At 38.0% G+C, this 19,432-nt stretch overlaps 1 protein-coding gene across 2 annotated transcripts in view; it reads left to right on the forward strand.

The window, feature by feature from the left end:
* The window catches only part of mdga1 (MAM domain containing glycosylphosphatidylinositol anchor 1), a 202,056-nt gene that overhangs the window by 143,981 nt on the left and 38,643 nt on the right, over positions 1-19,432 (forward strand). For both annotated transcript variants that reach the window (XM_026171878.1, XM_026171887.1), the window contains exons 12-15: positions 8,121-8,301; positions 8,447-8,470; positions 12,418-12,570; positions 14,781-14,936. In XM_026171878.1, coding sequence (XP_026027663.1) covers positions 8,121-8,301; positions 8,447-8,470; positions 12,418-12,570; positions 14,781-14,936 — 514 coding nt within the window. The remainder of the gene's footprint in view (positions 1-8,120; positions 8,302-8,446; positions 8,471-12,417; positions 12,571-14,780; positions 14,937-19,432) is intronic.

Raw genomic sequence — 19,432 nt, forward strand, 5'->3', positions numbered from 1 at the left:
CAGCAAATCTCACTGGCCCTCTCAACTATTAAATAGAGTACGAGAAAATTCAAATGTAATACCATCTCAATTTCACAACCCATCTATTTCTGAAACATTTTCTCCAGCTCATCCTTTTAACGCCTTGGCACTCTATCTTTTTAGCACCTACAAAATGATATGGGGGTCTCATGAGAAACAAGCAGGTATAGAGGGGAATACAAGAGGACTCGGTTCGTGTAGAACAGCACTCTTCATCGCAGATCTGACTACATGACTATAACTTTTATACTTTTTGCTTCAGCTTGATTCTTTTATTATGTGTGAATAGGTATGTTTTAAATGAGATTTAATGCAGATTTATTCTGTTTTATGCCTGAAGAATATGAATGTATTTCATATTGTATAACTGGCATTAATATATTTACTCGTTTGAACAAGGAATGTCCTTGTGTGTGTGCGCGTGTGTGTGTGTTCGCATGGCAGTTTATGTGGTTTACACCAAGACTCATTGGCAGGCTATGAAATCCTTGCTTACACGTCTTAATTTAGTTTCATTCTCCCTGCAGGGGGTTTCCCTGTGTTTGAATTAACAGTGTTGACAGGGCCTTTTTTTAAAAAGCCTGTCCTCACTCCACGTTTCCTCGAGAGATAATAAATTAATATGTGATAATTTTACCTTTTTACAGCAAGAGCAGCTGATTTACTTTTGTTTCTCAAGGCTTTGATATTATTTTGTCTCACACTAGAGCTGGGCGATATGAGATTTTTTCATATCACGATATGTTTTTTTCATTTCAGGCGATAACGATATCTATCACGATATAAGCCAAATAACTATATTTGTAAGATTTAAATGTGCCGTTGCTCACAAGTAAAATGTGAAATAATCAGCAGCTTGTTTTGATTTAAATATTTATTTCCCATAATAAGTTCAACAGGGTAGATGTACTTAAGGAACATGAGACTTTTTCAGATAAATAAAGGCAAATATTGCAAACTACACAAAAGGCAGCCGCTAAAGCATTTAAGTTTCAAAATAGAACAAACGAAACAGACTACTTAATTGTCAATTCCACTTAGGAACAAAATATTAATTCTAAAAATAAATCTTAGTTTGTTTTACAGAAGAACAGACAAAACTGACTAACTTTTGTCAATATCAAATAAACTGAGAACTAAAAGGAAATTCTCAATCTCTCCTTGTTGTATAGCTTAGCTTTTCAAACAGTTTTAACAGTTACTTTAGTCTGACAAAAGCCGAATGACGAATTAGCGCTTCCAGTCAGAGACTGAGGCTACGTCCACACGTACATGGGTATTTTTGAAAACGGAGATTTTCCGTTTTCGTTTTAAAAAATAATCCCGTCCACACATAAAGGCAGAAATGAAGGAAAACGCTGCTATGAACATGCCAAAGCAGCAGGTGGCGCTAGATTCCTAACCGTGCAGAAATGTTGGCCAATCAGAAGTCTAGAAGCCTCGGTGGGAAAAAGTAAACAAAGCTGCGGCATAGAAGCAGAACCGAGTCGTATGTGTGGACGGACAGTAACTGTGTGTATATGTAAGCATTTAAACACTGCAGAGAGTACAATTAACAGTAACAGTATTGTAGAAATTCATTTCACCGAAACAATAACGTGGCGCACAGTGTGACGCTTGCACCAGTTTATTGTATTTCCAGACTTGCTTTCGGCACAATTTACAGTGCACGCTACTCTGTTTTTTGTCAGACTTGAAATAGCCGAAATACCTTCACACTACGGAACTTCTATGGCTCTTCCGTTTGACAATCTCTCCGGCGTTGGAACCATCATCTGTTTTCTCTTCGGTCACGCTCGGTTGATTTTTCTAGTCGGCACACTCATTTCCTCCATTACCCGCTGGCTGCTTCCCAAACAAACACACGTGCGGCTTGGCACTTGTGCTGTACGTAACAAGTCACGCGACGTGACGCTGCGGCTGTGATTGGTTTGGCTCTGCGCTACTTAGTTTGGATTGGCTGACCTTTTTTTTAATTTTTATTTTTTTATTTTAAGAGGACAAGAGCGGCGAGGTCTATCGCGATAGCTTAATTTCTCTATCGAGTAAAAGTTATATCGCGATACATATCGTTCTATCGCCCAGCTCTAGCTCACACACACAGAAAGCTCAGGGTTTATGTCATCAGAATTCTTCTGTGATGCATGTGCACTCATGTGTTATGTAAATAAATATGATTCAAACCCAAGAGGGTCAAATTTGTAGAATTTCTTTGCTGAAAAGTAGTTACACATTATCAAAATCTAGAAATACACATAAACAACTGGGAAGAACAAGAAAGGTTTAACGTGCTGGTCATCAAACTTGAAATGGACATTCAGAAAGCTGCTTAGTAAACATGTCTTTAACTCTAAGAGAAAGTGAATCAGTCTTTTGCTTTGCTTTAGTTGCATATATTTGCATGCAGTTATGTTGAAGTTTTCAATTCAGTTTAATTCATTTCAACCATCAACAATTTAGCGACAATTGGCAGCTCAAGACACTTTATTATGTATTGCAAAATAAAGTTCCTGCTATTGTATATTACAGATAAAAATCCCATTGATTAAAAATGTACCTTTGAACAAACACTTGACTACTGCGAAGAACAAAAAATAAATGATTACATGAAGAAAGGCAGCACTAGGTTCAGGACGTGCACCATCTGCAGTGACCTGTTGGAGTAAGGGGAAAGGAAAGAAGAGCACAGAGAGAGCATTACATAGAGAGGTCTCCACTTAGAGGGATGAAGGCAGTGGTTGTCTGCAGCTGCCACAGCTATGGAAACGCGGGTGTTTCCAATTGATTGAGAAGTCGAGTTGGTGAAGTCTCCTTTGATCCACTCAAAACAGTCCTCTACCAACTGTACAAACGATGACTAGCTGACACTGGAGTCTCTCACTGCTTGTGTGCTGAAATATTTCACTGTGTGTGCTTACACTGAAGCTAGCTGATTGAACTCTGTTATTTCACTTTGCTCTCTCTTCATTTTATGATTTTTTTCTGTAGGCTTGTAAATCAAATTTATAAAACTCTGGTCTTTTTCCTGACTGACTCTAACCGCATCTTTCCATTAACCTCGTATGCAATAACATGGCCTTGGTGAATGTTTTTGAATATCCTTATTAACTCTTGCCAATCAGAAACTACTTTTTTACTTCTGTCCTTACATACACTCACTGGACAGTTTATTAGGTACACCTTGCTTCAGAACTCCCTTAATTATTTAGGGCAAAGATTCAATAGGGTGCTGGAAACATTCCTCTGTGGTTTTGGTCCCATTCTATGCACGTGTTGAGGGTCACATATGGCAACAGACTCAATAAACTGATCTGCAAGGCCAGTAGTGTTGTGGGGATGGAGCTGGACTCCTTTAAGGTGGTGTTGGAGAGGCGGATCTTGTCCAAGATAAGGACAATGCTGGACAATACCTCCCCCCCCCCCACTCCCTGATGAGGTAGCCAGTCACAGAAGCATGTTTAGTGAAAGACAGATTACCCAAAAAGATTGGTTGTGTTGTATAATCACAGATGCTCTTCTGCATATCTTGGCTGTAAAGATTCATTATTGTATTTACTGTTGCCTTACTGTCCCTATTGCTATAACTTCAATTGCCTTTCTCCCTGATTCTAAGGTTATATTGAACATATCTACATTCCTCAGTGACCTGAGTTGCTGACATGTCATTAGCTGATTAGATATTTTTGAAAAGATGTTCTTAATAAAATAGGCTGGTTAGTGTATAGCATGTTTGCATTTTAAGAAAACATGTTATACACGTTTTCAAGAAGATACAAAACCAGGAACGTTACACATATTCTCCCATTGTTTTGTTTTTTTACAGTCAGCATGATTTTAAAACTAATGTAAGGAAAATATCAACCTGGTAACCAAGAAACCTCTTTAGCCATCTTTAGATGGAAATTAGTCAGCTAACTCCCTTCTAACTTCTAAGTCCATTAAACTTCATAAATCCTGTTTCTCATGATGACTGGATGTTAAACTTAATTGTTACACCTGGTAGAGCAGCCACACTCATCATTTTATTTAATATGAAAGAATTTAGACAGTTTTTAACTCTCAGTGATGTTGCAGTGTTTGTTTGACTTTGGAACCTGAAGAGGACCTGGAAACAGCTAATGACATCAGACTTAAAGAGCGAATAGTCTCTCTCTCACACTAGCCAACTCGTTTTATTGCCTAAACCACATTGACTGGTTTTGGTGCCTAAACCTGCATATACACTGGAAGCGATTTGCTCATTGCTGTGAATTGCTTTCAGTGTGTATGTTGCTTAAGCCTAAGAAAACATCAAGATCAAACCAAACAGCACACAAAAATGAAGCTAAAGCCTAAAAGAAACCAAAGAAAGTGTAAAAATCACGAATTCAGTGTGTGATTCTGGTGACAAAGTGACTTACTCAAATTCAGCTATTGCCAGAAATGAAATATAATTTATATTTGTATTCTTTCCATTTCTTTGTTTTTTTGTTTTTATCCATTTTTATTCAAAAAATCCTTTTCCTGTCTGAATATTCTTCACCTCTTTTCTATATTGACCAGTCTAAACCCAAGTTGTGTGTGTTATATCACTGAAGTTGTTCAGCTAGTAGCTGACCTGCCTTCACATAATAACTATTCAGGTTCTTGCACTCTAAGATTTAGCCACACACAGTCACACAAAGTGTCTCTGTGCAAGCACACAGTCCACATTACCATATATATGAGAGATGAAAAATATTCATGATGAATTAGAGTTGTACATTAAATCAAATATAGGAATAATTTATGTACATAACTAGCCCAACAAGGCAGATACACACGTATGTTTGCACACAGATAGACCACATAGGCCTTTGTAAGCATAACTTTTCAATAGACAGAGTGCAAAGAAATGCATCAAGTATCAGTAAATTGCTGGATCAGTCATAAAAGAGAACCATTAACAGACGATAATAGAAAAATTAACCTTAGCACAAGGCTGCCTCGCCGTATGCTGTCAGTCCACATTTCTGTCATTTACAGATCACTCTGCCTCCATGGTCCTATTTCATAGCACAAGTTCTCCTGCTCTTGCCCTCTTTTACACAATATTTGTCTTGTTGTGTCTTTATTAAAAGTCCGATGGCAATACAGATGAAAATGCTGTTTGGCTGAAAGTGTCTGTACAGCAGGCAATATGTCAGTCCCACTCCTGTCTCATTCTGTTGTTCCCTTTGTACTATTTTGTTGCACTCTTACCTCTTTCCCCTTGCCTGTCACATAGACTCACACAAATAAGCATAGAGACACTGACAATATGTCCTGCTGAGGAAAGCAGAGAAAGACAGAGGCAGGGTGAAACAGACTTCAACCTGTGGTAGGAGCAGCTGGCTTCTCTAAGTCACACTTCAGCACCTCATTGATCCAGTGGTCCTAGTTCCAAAGAGTGTATGTGCATGTGTGTTAAAGTCCCCTCATAGTTTTTCAGTATCATTAATCTCCAGCGCACTGCATGTACGTGTACACACATACACACTGCCCACTCATTAATAAAGGATAATATATTTCCAAAACTCAGGCAGATATTCACTCATCTCTTCTTGCTAACACACACTCTATACATTTTAAATGTGCATAACTTTTCTTTCCTGCTGTATTCCATATAAATATGCATATCCGATGTGTGAGCAGAGTGTAAATGTTTTTTATGGCTCAATATGAGCATAAGTTGGTGCTAAAAGGGTGCAATTCATAGTCTTCTGCATCATATGATAGTGTAAATGCTCCAGCAACGGAGCAAATATCTGAGGAAATCACTCATCTGCAGTTGGAGTTGCAGTTGATTACAATAAATAATAAGCAACAACAGCACCAAAAGAATGGACAAATGATATTCATATCATGCCCTATAGTACTTGACAAGACTCGTTGCTTTTGGAGAAATTGAAGCCGTAAACCATTTTTGGCCTAAAACTTTATTAGGCTGTATTATTGCTTTTACTTAAAATTACCTTCTTCGAGTTTTTAGTGAATGGATCATTAGGTCCATTGTATATCAGCCATGGACTGATGGTCTCAAGTATTTTGGTTAGTTGCATTGCAACAGGAATGTTGGATTTTTGGATGTTTGTTTGTTTTTTAGCAGTTCAGTTTTTAGATACAATTTATACTATTTTATACTTAAAAATATTTAAGTGGAAGAAGTGGTTTTTTTTGTTTGTTTGTTTTTTTCTGTAAGCAGTTATTTAGCTTTCATGGTCTCTATTGGTGGAGCTACAAAAGGGATCGCCAATGTCTGGCAAAAAGGGCAAACTTCATTTTGGAAGAACTGAAATGGAAACACCAAGAGTGGCACTGAGAAAAGAAGTTTGCCATCATGGCACAATGTCTGGTGAGGATGCATGGACTTGATACCAAGCATGTTGCTGAGCACACACTTGGGCTGTGGCTGCCGTTGGGGTCTCGCACAGTAATTGGAGTTGTACAAAGTTTTTGGCAGGCCAGGCAGGAGTCAGCTCAGTCTAGCAGAGTTGGAATTTGTGTCAGTATGTAGACATCCAATGAAAACTGCACACCTTAACTTGAGGGAGGATGTCAGAGCATAGAGTACTATAGCAATTATAGCAAAAGTAACTAAATCCACCAGTGATTTAATGTTAAATTAGAACAGCAATTGAGCCTATAAGGGCATTTTTAATAGATATACCTTTATATAAATCTATATATATATTTTTATCGCAGTGTCACTCAAGAAGTATGAAATGTCATATCTAGGAGATCCTAAATCCAAATTCATGCTGAATATAAAAAAAAATGTGTCTGTAATTATATGATGTTCACAAAACTTCAGCTGCTGACTATCTGAGAAAACTGTACAGGAGACATTTATCATAAACACAAAACCATGTGCACACTTAAACACACAATACCCGCAGTATACACACACTTCTGTGCTGCATGTGTTACCTGATAATGGCATGCTGTGGGTGTACTAAGCTGTTATGGTGGAGTGGCTGACCTAATGCATTAGATTGAGCTCACTGTCAGGTCTTTAAGTAGCTGGGATCAGAGGCAGATACACAGCTAATGGATCCTTCTCTCCGTGGGTGGAATAACACAGCAATAGCTCTATTTAATGGAAAAAAAGACTTAACTTTAAAAGAATGAGAAGACGCCAATTGGTTGAGCTCAATATCTTAACCATTTTAATATTTCATGATACACAGCTAAATAAGTTATTGGAAGTTGGGGGGGGGGGGGGGGTTTAAAGATTGTATTTATATTTAAAAGCATGCATGATTGAAAAGTGCTGCTATTAAACAAACTTATTGAGTCCCTATTGTGGAAACAGAAGTGGAAATCACATAACTTGCTCAGAGCACTAAAACTAACCAACAGGTATTTTTAAACATCAAAATTGATGTGGGAGACCACTGATATACCGAAACTAGTGTAGCCTCTTCTGGCCTTTAAAGCTCTTAGAGAGAATCAATTTTAGGAAGGCAGCTTGTATACTTTATTTTGAAAATAAAGTAGACTGAAAACATACCTAAGCTATGTTGGTTGGGAATATACCCCAGAAAGGTAAGTTTATCCCTATATGTAATTTCACATAAAAACATACACTAATGTGATTTGATAATGAGTTGTTAAAAAATGAGCTGCCATGTTTTAATTTTTTTATTTTTTTTTGCTCCAAAAAAACTTCAACCCTGTGTCTGATGTTGTTTGTGTATTTAAATGAAAGTGCTGGGGTATTATGACTATTATACTAGTAAGGACTAGGATTGCATGAAAATCCTCCAGATGCGAGATGAGCTGGAGTTGTTAAATGAGTTGTGGCTTTTTCCCAGTGACTTCTGAATGACGAAATTTTAGGACATCCAAGTAAAGTGATAGAGCTGATGGGGTATGACCAAAGATGAACGAACCCAAAATGAAAAGAAAGAAAGGGGAATGGGAAATATGCCTGACACCACTGACACGTCCTTATGTGACTGCTTTACCCTTTCTCCTACTCAGTCAAATCATTGTATGTACAGTTTTTTTACACTTTTGACCAAGTACATTTGCACATTAACAAGCCTTCATCTTTTCTATTTGTGTGTATGTGTTTGTGTACCTATGTATGAATGCAGAACAAGCAAAACCTGCTGTCAAAACAAATAGACCTCAAGGGTAAGACACCAGAAAAGGGTGTTCTGATGTCCTACGCAGTATCAGACCTGAAAATCCCTCTGTCCTACGAGGTCCGGCTGGCCCCTATTACCACCTACAGCACTGGGGACTATGTCAGTCGAATCATCCAGTATTCAGAACGTGAGTCTCTCTTAAAATCCTCGATCTTTGTCTGCAGTCATTAGATATTTTTTTAATCCAACCATATACTTACACAGAGCATAGATCAATTGATGGGATGTTCATGTTTGAGTGCTAATCAATATTATCATAATTCTTTTTACAGCCTACACTTACCCAAGACCTTCAGGTGAGACTCAACTGCCATCCTTTGCTCTTGTACATTTGATCACCTTTAACTTTCTTTTTCAAACTGATTTATGACAGAGTGGTAAAGAGATGAAGGCATGTTGAATTCTGATGAAGGTTTAAATAAGCATGTTTGCTCCAAGCAGTGTCAGCACAAGTCTGCCAAGGCAAAGGTTCCCAACACGCGACCCCGTGACTCATGACCCTTAATCATATTGTTGCGATGAAAATAATGGGGTAACAAAAAATGATGGGTGAAACAAGCTCTATAGAATTTTAAATGTCTTGAAATGGTGACAATGGGAGAAGGATATCAGGTCGGTTATGATGGTATGATTGGCTAGGCTTGAAAAATTTCAAATACAAAATGTGGGCCATTCTGTATGTTTTAAACTTGATCAGGCTATATTAAAACTATGTTCCATCTCATCATAGATTTTTAGTTCCTTTCTCTCTCTGTTAGCCCCCTCTGTCTGTCACAGTTTTCCACCAGCGTCTATCCTCTCTCTTACCATCCCTCTCTCTTTTTCTCAGTCAATTGCATCTTGTCTATTTTCTTCATTAAGAGACACGCAGCATTTTTCTGGCAGGAGTGTCAGTTGGCTCCATCAGGGTGAGGCAATTAAAACAACAGCAGATTGGAACAGACTGCGAGAACAACAGTGTAAATTGAAAGGAGCGCATGTACTAGAGCAGGGTGTGAATAGTAATAGATTAGCTCCCTGAAACAGAGAGGCGCACACACGCCGTCCTCTTGGGGAGCACAAGCCATATGCATCTGCAGCGGACTGTGTGTGTCCGGGAAGCTTTCACTGATGCTGTCAGCTTGGATGGTTTTAGATGGCTGTTGTTATACTCTCTTGGCTCAATTTTCATTTGTTTAGTGAGTCTCTGATAATTGCTCTCCAGATGGGCTAATGAAGGTGACTACACCACGGAAAGAAGGCTCTTTATCTTGCTTAACAAGAGACATTAACATCAACGACGACAAAACTCGGGGTGTTCTTCAAAATATCTTTTTTGTCCTTAATGATCTATGTGACAGTATCAAAGTGTCTCTCAAAGCATATTAATGGGAAAACATTAAAAGAATCACATAGCTCAGAGAAGATTAAATGTTCAGGGAAACTGCATCTCATTAAAGCTTTTACCTAATTGTGTTTATAGATTATATTCACAAGGTGTCAACAGCCAGTAGGAGCACTCAAAAACAAGAAAGGTAGACTCGTACTTCTACTGTCAGGTCCAAAATATGTCGAACAAAGAAATTGCAGTTTTGCCGTTACACACTTGCACAGTGGATTTTTAATCAAATAATCAATATTCAAATAAAGTGCAGACCAAGGTTGTTATAGTTAACTAAAACTAAACTAACAACTAAAACTAAATGTGCAAAAAACATTTTAGTTAAATAAAATAAAAACTTATTAAGAAAATTGAAGCTGGCGGAAATGATTTTGTGAAAAAACTACCAAAAATAAAATGAAAATACAGAGGAAATAGCCTCAGTTTTAGAATCTGCTAGTTTGGTAAAAATGATATTACAACTTACCACATGAGGCTGTGATGGGTGCGTTTACTGAGATTTTGGATGTCAAAAAGACTGCGAATCAACTGCTTGCAAAAAGTGCTGCTTTTTATTACAATAGCTGTGCTGATTTTTCAAAATCTTTGCCTCTGACATATGCAGGCTCCATTCAGTAATAATTAAAATGACTAAAACTAAATGAATCTACTGAATCAAAACTGAAATAAAAACAAAACAGTCAAAATGAAATTGCATAACTCTGTAGCAGCTTTAATTCAACAGTTGACTGACACGTAGTGTTATGGTCGTTTTTAATAAAGGACACATCATATTTGACTTTAATCAAATATTTAATTTGTATTTTAGAGCTTTTTACAGTCATTTTAATTATAAGACCCAAAGAGAGCACATGTGAGGGATGGAATCATTTGGCTAAAAAAACAAAACAAAACATAAAGCAAAATAAATCTATTAGAGGCATGGTAAAAATTAACTTTATTGGAGTAGCCAATATCACAATCTGGTACGTTCTTTTCAAGATTGTACCAGATTGTGGTACCAGCTCAGCAAAAGCAAAAAGCCTGAAAGACCACAGAAGACAGTTCCAAAGTGTGATGACAGAATTTATATGGTTAAAAAATAACTTAAAAAACATTCAACCAACTCAAGAACACTTTCAAGAGTTACACATATTATTGTCAAGGTTTATAAATCAGAGACATTTTCAGGAGTGGAAATAAGATGGTTTACAACAAGGAAAACACATAAAAGAGCCTGCCGAAAAAAAATAATTCTTTGGACTAATTACAAATTTGTACCAGAAGGATGGTGAAGAGAAAAGTATGGAAAAGGAGAAAAACGACTCATGATCAGAAGCATACCACAGTATCCATCAAACATGTTGGAGGCAGCGGACATAGGTTAGGGCATGTATGGCTGCCAGTGGAACCAGGACACTAGTCTCTATTGATGATGTGACTGCTGACAAAAGGAGCAGAATGAATTCTTAAGTGTGCAGGGCTATATTCTCTGCTCAGATTCAGCGAAATGCTGCAGAACTGACCCGATAATGCTTCAGTGCAAATGGATAATGACCCAAAGCATAATGTGAAAACTACTTTCTCAAGGCAAAGAAATTGGGCAGTCACGTGATGGACCCAATAGAGCATACTTCTTCATTATTAAATACAAAATTGAATTCAGAATGACCGACAATCAAGAAGCAACTGAAGGTGGCTACAGTAAAGGCCTAGCAGAGCATCTTGTGGGAGAAAAGGAAAGGATTTTCGTCCAAGCATTAAAAACAATCCTGTTAGTTTTTTTTTTTTTGTTTTTTTTTTGTAAAACCACTTGAATTAAAGCTGAATGTCTGCACTTCAATCACATATTGGTTGATTGATTTAACATTAACTGTGTAGGTGTGCTGAGGTGAAGCTCCAACAATGTGTTTTGGTCCAACAACATTTGTTTTTTTCATATCACACAGTTCAAGATAGATTTAATGAAATCTTGGTCTCAATCTTTCTTGCACTTTACAAGGTCAGTTTGAGGCATGTCAAACTGTACCATGAATGTGTGGTGAACCATAGCACTCCCAACATAGCACTCCCAACCGAGTGTATAAGAGCAGAGGCATATACACTTGTACCACCCGTCTGCAGTTTTATTTTGAAAATGAGTCAGTATTATGGTATATTCCCTACATGCCAGTGTTTTCTTGTTTTGTTGGTTTGATTTTAAACATAAATCAAAGCAGTCGTTAGTACACTAACAATATGAACTTTGCATATTCAACGAACTTTGCTAGAACCTGTCTTTAGCCTTTAAGTTTCCAAACTGGCACATTGTATTTGACTCTCACTGCTATTTAAAACTACAGAATTAGATGAACAGCCACAAATTTTACAACATTTGTAATTGCCATATGTCTGGATGACTAAATATTTAATACTGCTTTTATTTTCATGATGAGTAGTAGTGTTATACAATATCAGGTGAGCATTTTTTCACTGAATTGCACAGTCAATACAAAGGAGAAGACTTGAATCTAATGCCTACTTTAGTGCAATTCATTATTCCAGGTATTTTTAATTTCCTTTTTTTAATCGTTTTACACAGTTTTAGTCTGAGAATGTAAGAGTCATACTTTCAATTATACATAATATGTATACCAGTGCCTCCTACGTGGTGCCTATCACTTTGTCAGTAATTGCCTAGCTGTCTGGTTTGAAGTGCACATTGCAGAGGTCATTATAGACCTTTATAGATGTTGCCATTTGTTTCCTGGGGAAGGTGGGTGAAAAAAAAAAAAGAAACAGCCTTGTATGTCATCTACAGTTTGTAATGTCACCCACTTGACATGTCAGTGATTTAATGTGTTTTTCTATCTTCTTTTTTTTGTAACAACACACACACCTCAGACCATGTGTGTGGCTTTGAAGATGAGCGCATATGTGGCTTCTCTCAAGACCGGAGTGATATCTTTGACTGGACGAGACAAAATCACCTGACGCAGAATCCCAAGCGGTCTGCGAACACTGGGCCAGACACTGACCGCAGTGGAACAAAGGAGGGTGAGGAAACTATGACTCATCTAAACTGAAATACAAATGTAATGTGGAAGTGTAAATTCAAAGGCACAGAAACAAAACAAATGTGTATGTACAGTCAAGATCATTCATCTTCAGACAATGTGCTTTTTTGCTGTTGTTGTTGTTGTACACGCACTGTTGTGTTTCACGGCAATTATAAATAAAATATGGGATAATACATTAGTGTCAGGTCTCAACTTTAGAGTGAGTAGTTCTACATTAACATACAGGGAGTGCAGAATTATTAGGCAAGTTGTATTTTTGAGGAATAATTTTATTATTGAACAACAACCATGTTCTCAATGAACCCAAAAAACTCATTAATATCAAAGCTGAATGTTTTTGGAAGTAGTTTGTAGTTTGTTTTTAGTTTTAGCTATTTTAGGGGGATATCTGTGTGTGCAGGTGACTATTACTGTGCATAATTATTAGGCAACTTAACAAAAAACAAATATATACCCATTTCAATTATTTATTTTTACCAGTGACACCAATATAACATCTCCACATTCACAAATATACATTTCTGACACTCAAAAACAAAACAAAAACAAATCAGCGACCAATATAGCCACCTTTCTTTGCAAGGACACTCAAAAGCCTGCCATCCATGGATTCTGTCAGTGTTTTGATCTGTTCACCATCAACATTGCGTGCAGCAGCAGCAACCACAGCCTCCCAGACACTGTTCAGAGAGGTGTACTGTTTTCCCTCCTTGTAAATCTCACATTTGATGATGGACCACAGGTTCTCAATGGGGTTCAGATCAGGTGAACAAGGAGGCCATGTCATTAGTTTTTCTTCTTCTATACCCTTTCTTGCCAGCCACGCTGTGGAGTACTTGGACGCGTGTGATGGAGCATTGTCCTGCATGAAAATCATGTTTTTCTTGAAGGATGCAGACTTCTTCCTGTACCACTGCTTGAAGGTGTCTTCCAGAAACTGGCAGTAGGACTGGGAGTTGAGCTTGACTCCATCCTCAACCTGAAAAGGCCCCACAAGCTCATCTTTGATGATACCAGCCCAAACCAGTACTCCACCTCCACCTTGCTGGCGTCTGAGTCGGACTGGAGCTCTCTGCCCTTTACCAATCCAGCCACGGGCCCATCCATCTGGCCCATCAAGACTCACTCTCATTTCATCAGTCCATAAAACCTTAGAAAAATCAGTCTTGAGATATTTCTTGGCCCAGTCGTGACGTTTCAGCTTGTGTGTCTAGTTCAGTGGTGGTCGTCTTTCAGCCTTTCTTACCTTGGTCATGTCTCCGAGTATTGCACACCTTGTGCTTTTGGGCACTCCAGTGATGTTGCAGCTCTGAAATATGGCCAAACTGGTGGCAAGTGGCATCTTGGCAGCTGCACGCTTGACTTTTCTCAGTTCATGGGCAGTTATTTGGCGCCTTGGTTTTTCCACACGCTTCTTGCGACCCTGTTGACTAATTTGAATGAAACGCTTGATTGTTCAATGATCACGCTTCAGAAGCTTTGCAATTTTGAGACTGCTGCATCCCTCTGCAAGATATCTCACTATTTTTGACTTTTCTGAGCCTGTCAAGTCCTTCTTTTGACCCATTTTGCCAAAGGAAAGGACGTTGCCTAATAATTATGCACACCTGATATAGCGTGTTGATGTCATTAGACCACACCCCTTCTCATTACAGAGATGCACATCACCTAATATGCTTAATTGGTAGTAGGCTTTCAAGCCTATACAGCTTGGAGTAAGACAACATGCATGAAGAGGATGATGTGGACAAAATACTCATTTGCCTAATAATTCTGCACTCCCTGTATAAAGGACTGCTGTGGAAGATATTTTATTCTGACATCATTTCATGCATTAAAATGTTCAACTCTCAAAGCTGATTTAGAGTTTGAAGTTAACATTAGGACTTGAGGAGGTGTAGGAAATGTCAAACAACTTGGAAGACCAAGAAAAAAATTAGATTGTTTTTCCTCAGTTTGTCTAATTTACTTGTGGAACATGTGATTAAATGTGTTAAGATATTTTTATCACATAGAAAATAAAGCAGAAACTTGGCAGTAGCTTATGACCCATTATGTTACCACAAACCTCCCAAAAATGTGTTGTTATCCCAATACCTACAGTCTATAATTTACATTAGAGGGTTTTATTAGCCTTTTATTATTATTATTAATATTTCTACTCTTCATCTTTTTTGTTGACTCTAGGCTACTACATGTATATTGAAGCATCACGCCCACGTACTCAGGGTGACAAGGCTCTTCTTCTATCGCCACTTTTTAATATTACCTCAAGCAAGGGCCCCAAAGGAAGAGTCCCATACTGCGTCTCCTTCTACTATCACATGAAGGGCAAACACATTGGTAAGTCGCAGAAAGAAGAATAATGCTCGCACAAACATATACACATACACAAACATTATTATCTCCTCTCATATGAGAGCACAATGGCGCACATGGGTATACAGGGAACAGTGTACTGGTGCTCTCTGCTATCGGGGTTCTCATATCGCTCTTGCCTCTGTCAAAAGCTGAACCCTATGCTTGAACCTTGCTTGCAAAGCGTGTCAGACAGAAAATTGTAGGTCTGTGTGAGAGAGTGTGTACGTGAGTGCGTGTGTATATGTGGGTGAGAGGTGGAATGGAAAGACCGGGACGAGGGTGGGATGTAGGATGCTACAAAAGTTCTGTTTGTATGTGGCTTCTTGGGTCTCAGTTTGTGTGTGTGTGTGTGTTTTGTGTGTTTAGAGGTGGTTGAAGGGGGCAGTGGGTGTGTGATTTATGGCAGTGGCAAGACACAATCAGTCACTTGGGCGAGTTGTTCATCATAATATGCTCTGTCACACAGCTAGAATGCATACATCTAGGAGCCCTACACACCTGCATGCACACTCTTACACTTTTGTGCACACACAAAGACACACACATGCACGCACGTGCGAATGTGTTCTTTTAAAAAAGGGGGAAAATGGCAAACCTAGCAAATACATAGAGGCACACCTACATTTATCCACAAACACACACACACAATATTGATTTATGTGTCCATAGCCCAAGCATACATGCTTTAATCTAGCATTTGTTACCTGCTGACCTCCCTGTCTCCTTAGGATGTGTTTGGTTTAAAAGGGCACAGTGTATTGTGTGTGTGTGTGTGTGTAACCAAGTGTGATAATGTAATAGTTAAGCATATTCAAGTTCAGAAATGAGCAGAGATGGGCAGTAACGCGTTACTTGTAACACGTTACTGTAATCTGATTACTTTTTTCAAGTAACGAGTAAAGTAAGGGATTACTATTGCAAAATAGGTAATTAGATTACCGTTACTTTCCCGTAGGAACGCTGCGTTACTGCGTTACTAAAACCGTGATTTTTTTTGCGAGAATGTCTCATGACAGTGACGTAAGCAAGTGCGACGTTGGTGACAGCAGCTGTGTGCAGATCAACAATGGATAATATATCGAGTGCAGGAGAGAGTATGAGCGTGCAGCGTTTAAAGTGTGGAAGTACTGACCTTACTTTGAGTTTGATTCCATAAAAAGTGACAAAAACATTAGCGTCCATCGTGCGTGGGAAGAAAACTTATTTTTACAGCGAAAAAAAACCCTAAACTTCCGAGCAAGCACCGAGTGCGCTATGACGTAATGGGAAACTCACAGAGACACTCGCGCAGATTCTTCAACTGACCGCAGCACACCTACACCAGGGTAACCCTCCGCCTACCCTGCTCCTGCTTTACAGGTGAAAATAGAGCAAAAGGACCGCTGAGTCTTTGACTTTATTTATTTTCTGCTGTGTTTTACTTGCATCTGTTTGAAAGAGTGAGTGAAAACACAAAAAATATTTTATTTTATGTGCTGGAATGTGTAGAAAATAGGTTTAAATGTTAAACTAATTTATTCAAGTCAGAGAATGTTGCATATAATTAAATGTTTTGCTTGATGCATAAAGTTAAAAGATTAAAACTGATAAAACAAGTTAAAAAAAGAGACTTTTCCATTTGATTACATTTTGAATGATGGATTATGTAGAAAAAGTAGAATTGGGCTGAAAGATCTATCACTTTATCACCTCTTCAGGTTGTAAATCGTGTTTTTAAAAAGTAACTAAGTAACTAAGTAACTAAGTAATTAATTACTTTTTAAAATAAGTAATCAGTAAAGTAACGGGATTACTTTTTGGGGGGAGTAATCAGTAATTAATTACTGATTACTTTTTTCAAGTAACTTGACCAACACTGGAAATGAGAGGCAGTTTATTAAGACAAAGATTTGGGCACATCTACCACAGAGAAATAGCTTTGCACGCACAAATATTTCAATGGCATGCTAACAATAGAGTAGAAATGTTTCCGTCAGGTTATTCAGGCTTTTGCAGTAAAGAGAGAAACCTTAATAGATCAGAAAGAATGAGCCAAAAAATGGCTACTACTCAAAATGTCTCTGCTTAAAATAGAGGTGGCCTGACTGTTACTATAATATGTAATGGCTGTTTATAGGTGGCAGATTTATAAGAGATACTGGAGCACTTCATTTCTTATTGGGTAGTTTGGTCAAAGGTATTTTCGATGTTTTGTAATGAGACAGTGAAACATCAGTTGCACTATGTTTGCATATGATTAGCACATTGTGTTACCACCGCTGCAAGCCCTCTCTCAATTTCCAGTGCTGTTCGTCCCAGTCTGTCCAATTTGTTGTTGCTTTAATTGCCTTACCTTGGCAGAGCTAACAGTTTTGCTAGGGAGACACAGTGTGCCTCTTAATGATGGAAAGAGACTAGATGAGGATAAGACAGGGGGTCAGTGAGAGATGAGACAAGACAAGTGAGGGGAGGATGAGGGCTGGCCAACCTTTTGAAAAAGGGAGATGGTTAATGATGAGACTGAGACCAAAGTGAATGGTAAGAAAAATACTGAGAAAAATTAAGCACAGAAAATAGAGAGCCTTAGAGAGCCTGTTGATGTCCAGAAATAGTGAGAGCATGCTGTAGTGCTAGCCAGTTTTAATGTACTTGATACATAGTGTGCTAAAAGTGTTAAAAGGTTGTATATATTGAAAGCATTTGGGCACTTTGACGCCACACAATTTTCAGACAAGATGTTGAAATGCTGCTCTTTTCTAGCCCACATATAGTTTGCTTGTTTGCAATCCTAAGAGTTTGAGAGTTTAAAAGAGGTAAAGGCACCTTTCAAAGATTTTGCAAAATAAAATGAGGGCAGAAAGAATAATGCCCTTTCCTCACTTTGGATTGCAGGTTTGCAATAGGGCAGCACAAATAAAGACCTCCCCAGGTGATGTGTTTTTCTTTTCACCTTAATATGTTTATCTGTGGGCTTGCTGGCAGCAACAATAAACAACATTTAATTAGTTCTGTTTGGCATTGGGTAGTATTTTTTATGGCTCAGGTTTGCAATGCCATTGGCAAGCTTACTTGGAATTACTGGATTATTTTCACTCCAGAGTGATTGAAGACAATTAGTTCCTGTATGCTGTTTGAAAAAGTTTTATTACACTTTAAATCACTTTGGCGATATAAATGTTAGCATAGTATTTTGCACACACAACTTTCTTTTTAATTATACACAGGTTTTCTAGATGCTTTTTATGTCTGTCTCTCACTTGATAGGTTTAGGTCCCTATCTTCAGGAAAGCATCAGAACCAGCCTCTGCATGGCAAAGATTTAAAAAAGGATTCAGGCATTTACTAAAAACACTGAATAGTATTGCCCTTTGGTGACAGAGACTACAAGCTTCAGTTTACTCTGGACTCTTCAGCATTGCTTTCAAAGCAAACCAGCAGCAGAAGCATACCAGACAGGCCATGAGCCTTATTTAGGATGAGATGAGGGATGGGGGGAGATGAGAACCCAATGTAGGCCTTTCAGATATCAAAACAAAAACAACTCATTTGATTTCAAGTATCGCAGTGCATGCCCGTCTGTGTGTGGGTCTGTGTATCTCTGCTCTGTCTTCCCCAATCATGATTCCACAGACAAGTAGCCTTGATAGAGCTGTGCCTTCTCCTCTGCTTGCCTGACACTCTCACCAGCATATACTGTCTTACCTCAGTCCAATCAATAGACTGCTTATCAGAGTCCGCAAACACTCGTTTGGCTGTGTGTGTGTGTAGGTGGTGATGGTGGTAAGAGGAGAAAGAGAGAAGAAAGGAACTATGAGTAGTGTTAATGTAGTGTTACATTAAGAGATTGGGTTAAAAGGTAATACTATACATCAAGATTAGGTCTTGCTTGCAGAAATGCTGCTTTTTTGAACTTTGGGAGGTAAATATTTTCTAACATTTAATGTTTGTTCACTTCTTGAAAATGAAATTTAAGTTCCAGTTGGAAAACCTTGTAGAACACTGAAAAACCTATCTGTTAGATTTCACCTCATAGAAGAGCAAGTAACCTGTAATGTTTTTAATGTAGTAATATAGCTGTTCCAACGCTATCAGATCATTATTTTTACTGAGATCCAGACTTTACAAAACCATGCAAAATATACTCAGTGTTAAAAAAATGATTTTAGACATTTTGGTATATGTGATCTTATTCTTTTTCCCACAGTTACATAAAAAAGGTAAAATCTGTTTTACGTTTGCATTTTCACTGTGGAGAACTGTGTTGGTCAAGTTACTTGAAAATAGTATTTAGTTACTAATTACTGATTATTTCTCCAAGAAAGTAATGCCATTACTTTACTGATTGGTTATTTTTAAAAGTAATTACTTACTTATTACTGAGTCACTTTTTAAAAACATGATACACAACCTGAATATGTAATAAAGCAACAGACCTTTCAGCCTAATCCCATTTTTTTCTGCGTAATCCATCATATACAATTGAATCAAATGAAAAAGTC

Source organism: Astatotilapia calliptera, chromosome 1, assembly GCF_900246225.1.
Source record: "Astatotilapia calliptera chromosome 1, fAstCal1.2, whole genome shotgun sequence".
Lineage (NCBI taxonomy): Eukaryota > Metazoa > Chordata > Actinopteri > Cichliformes > Cichlidae > Astatotilapia > Astatotilapia calliptera.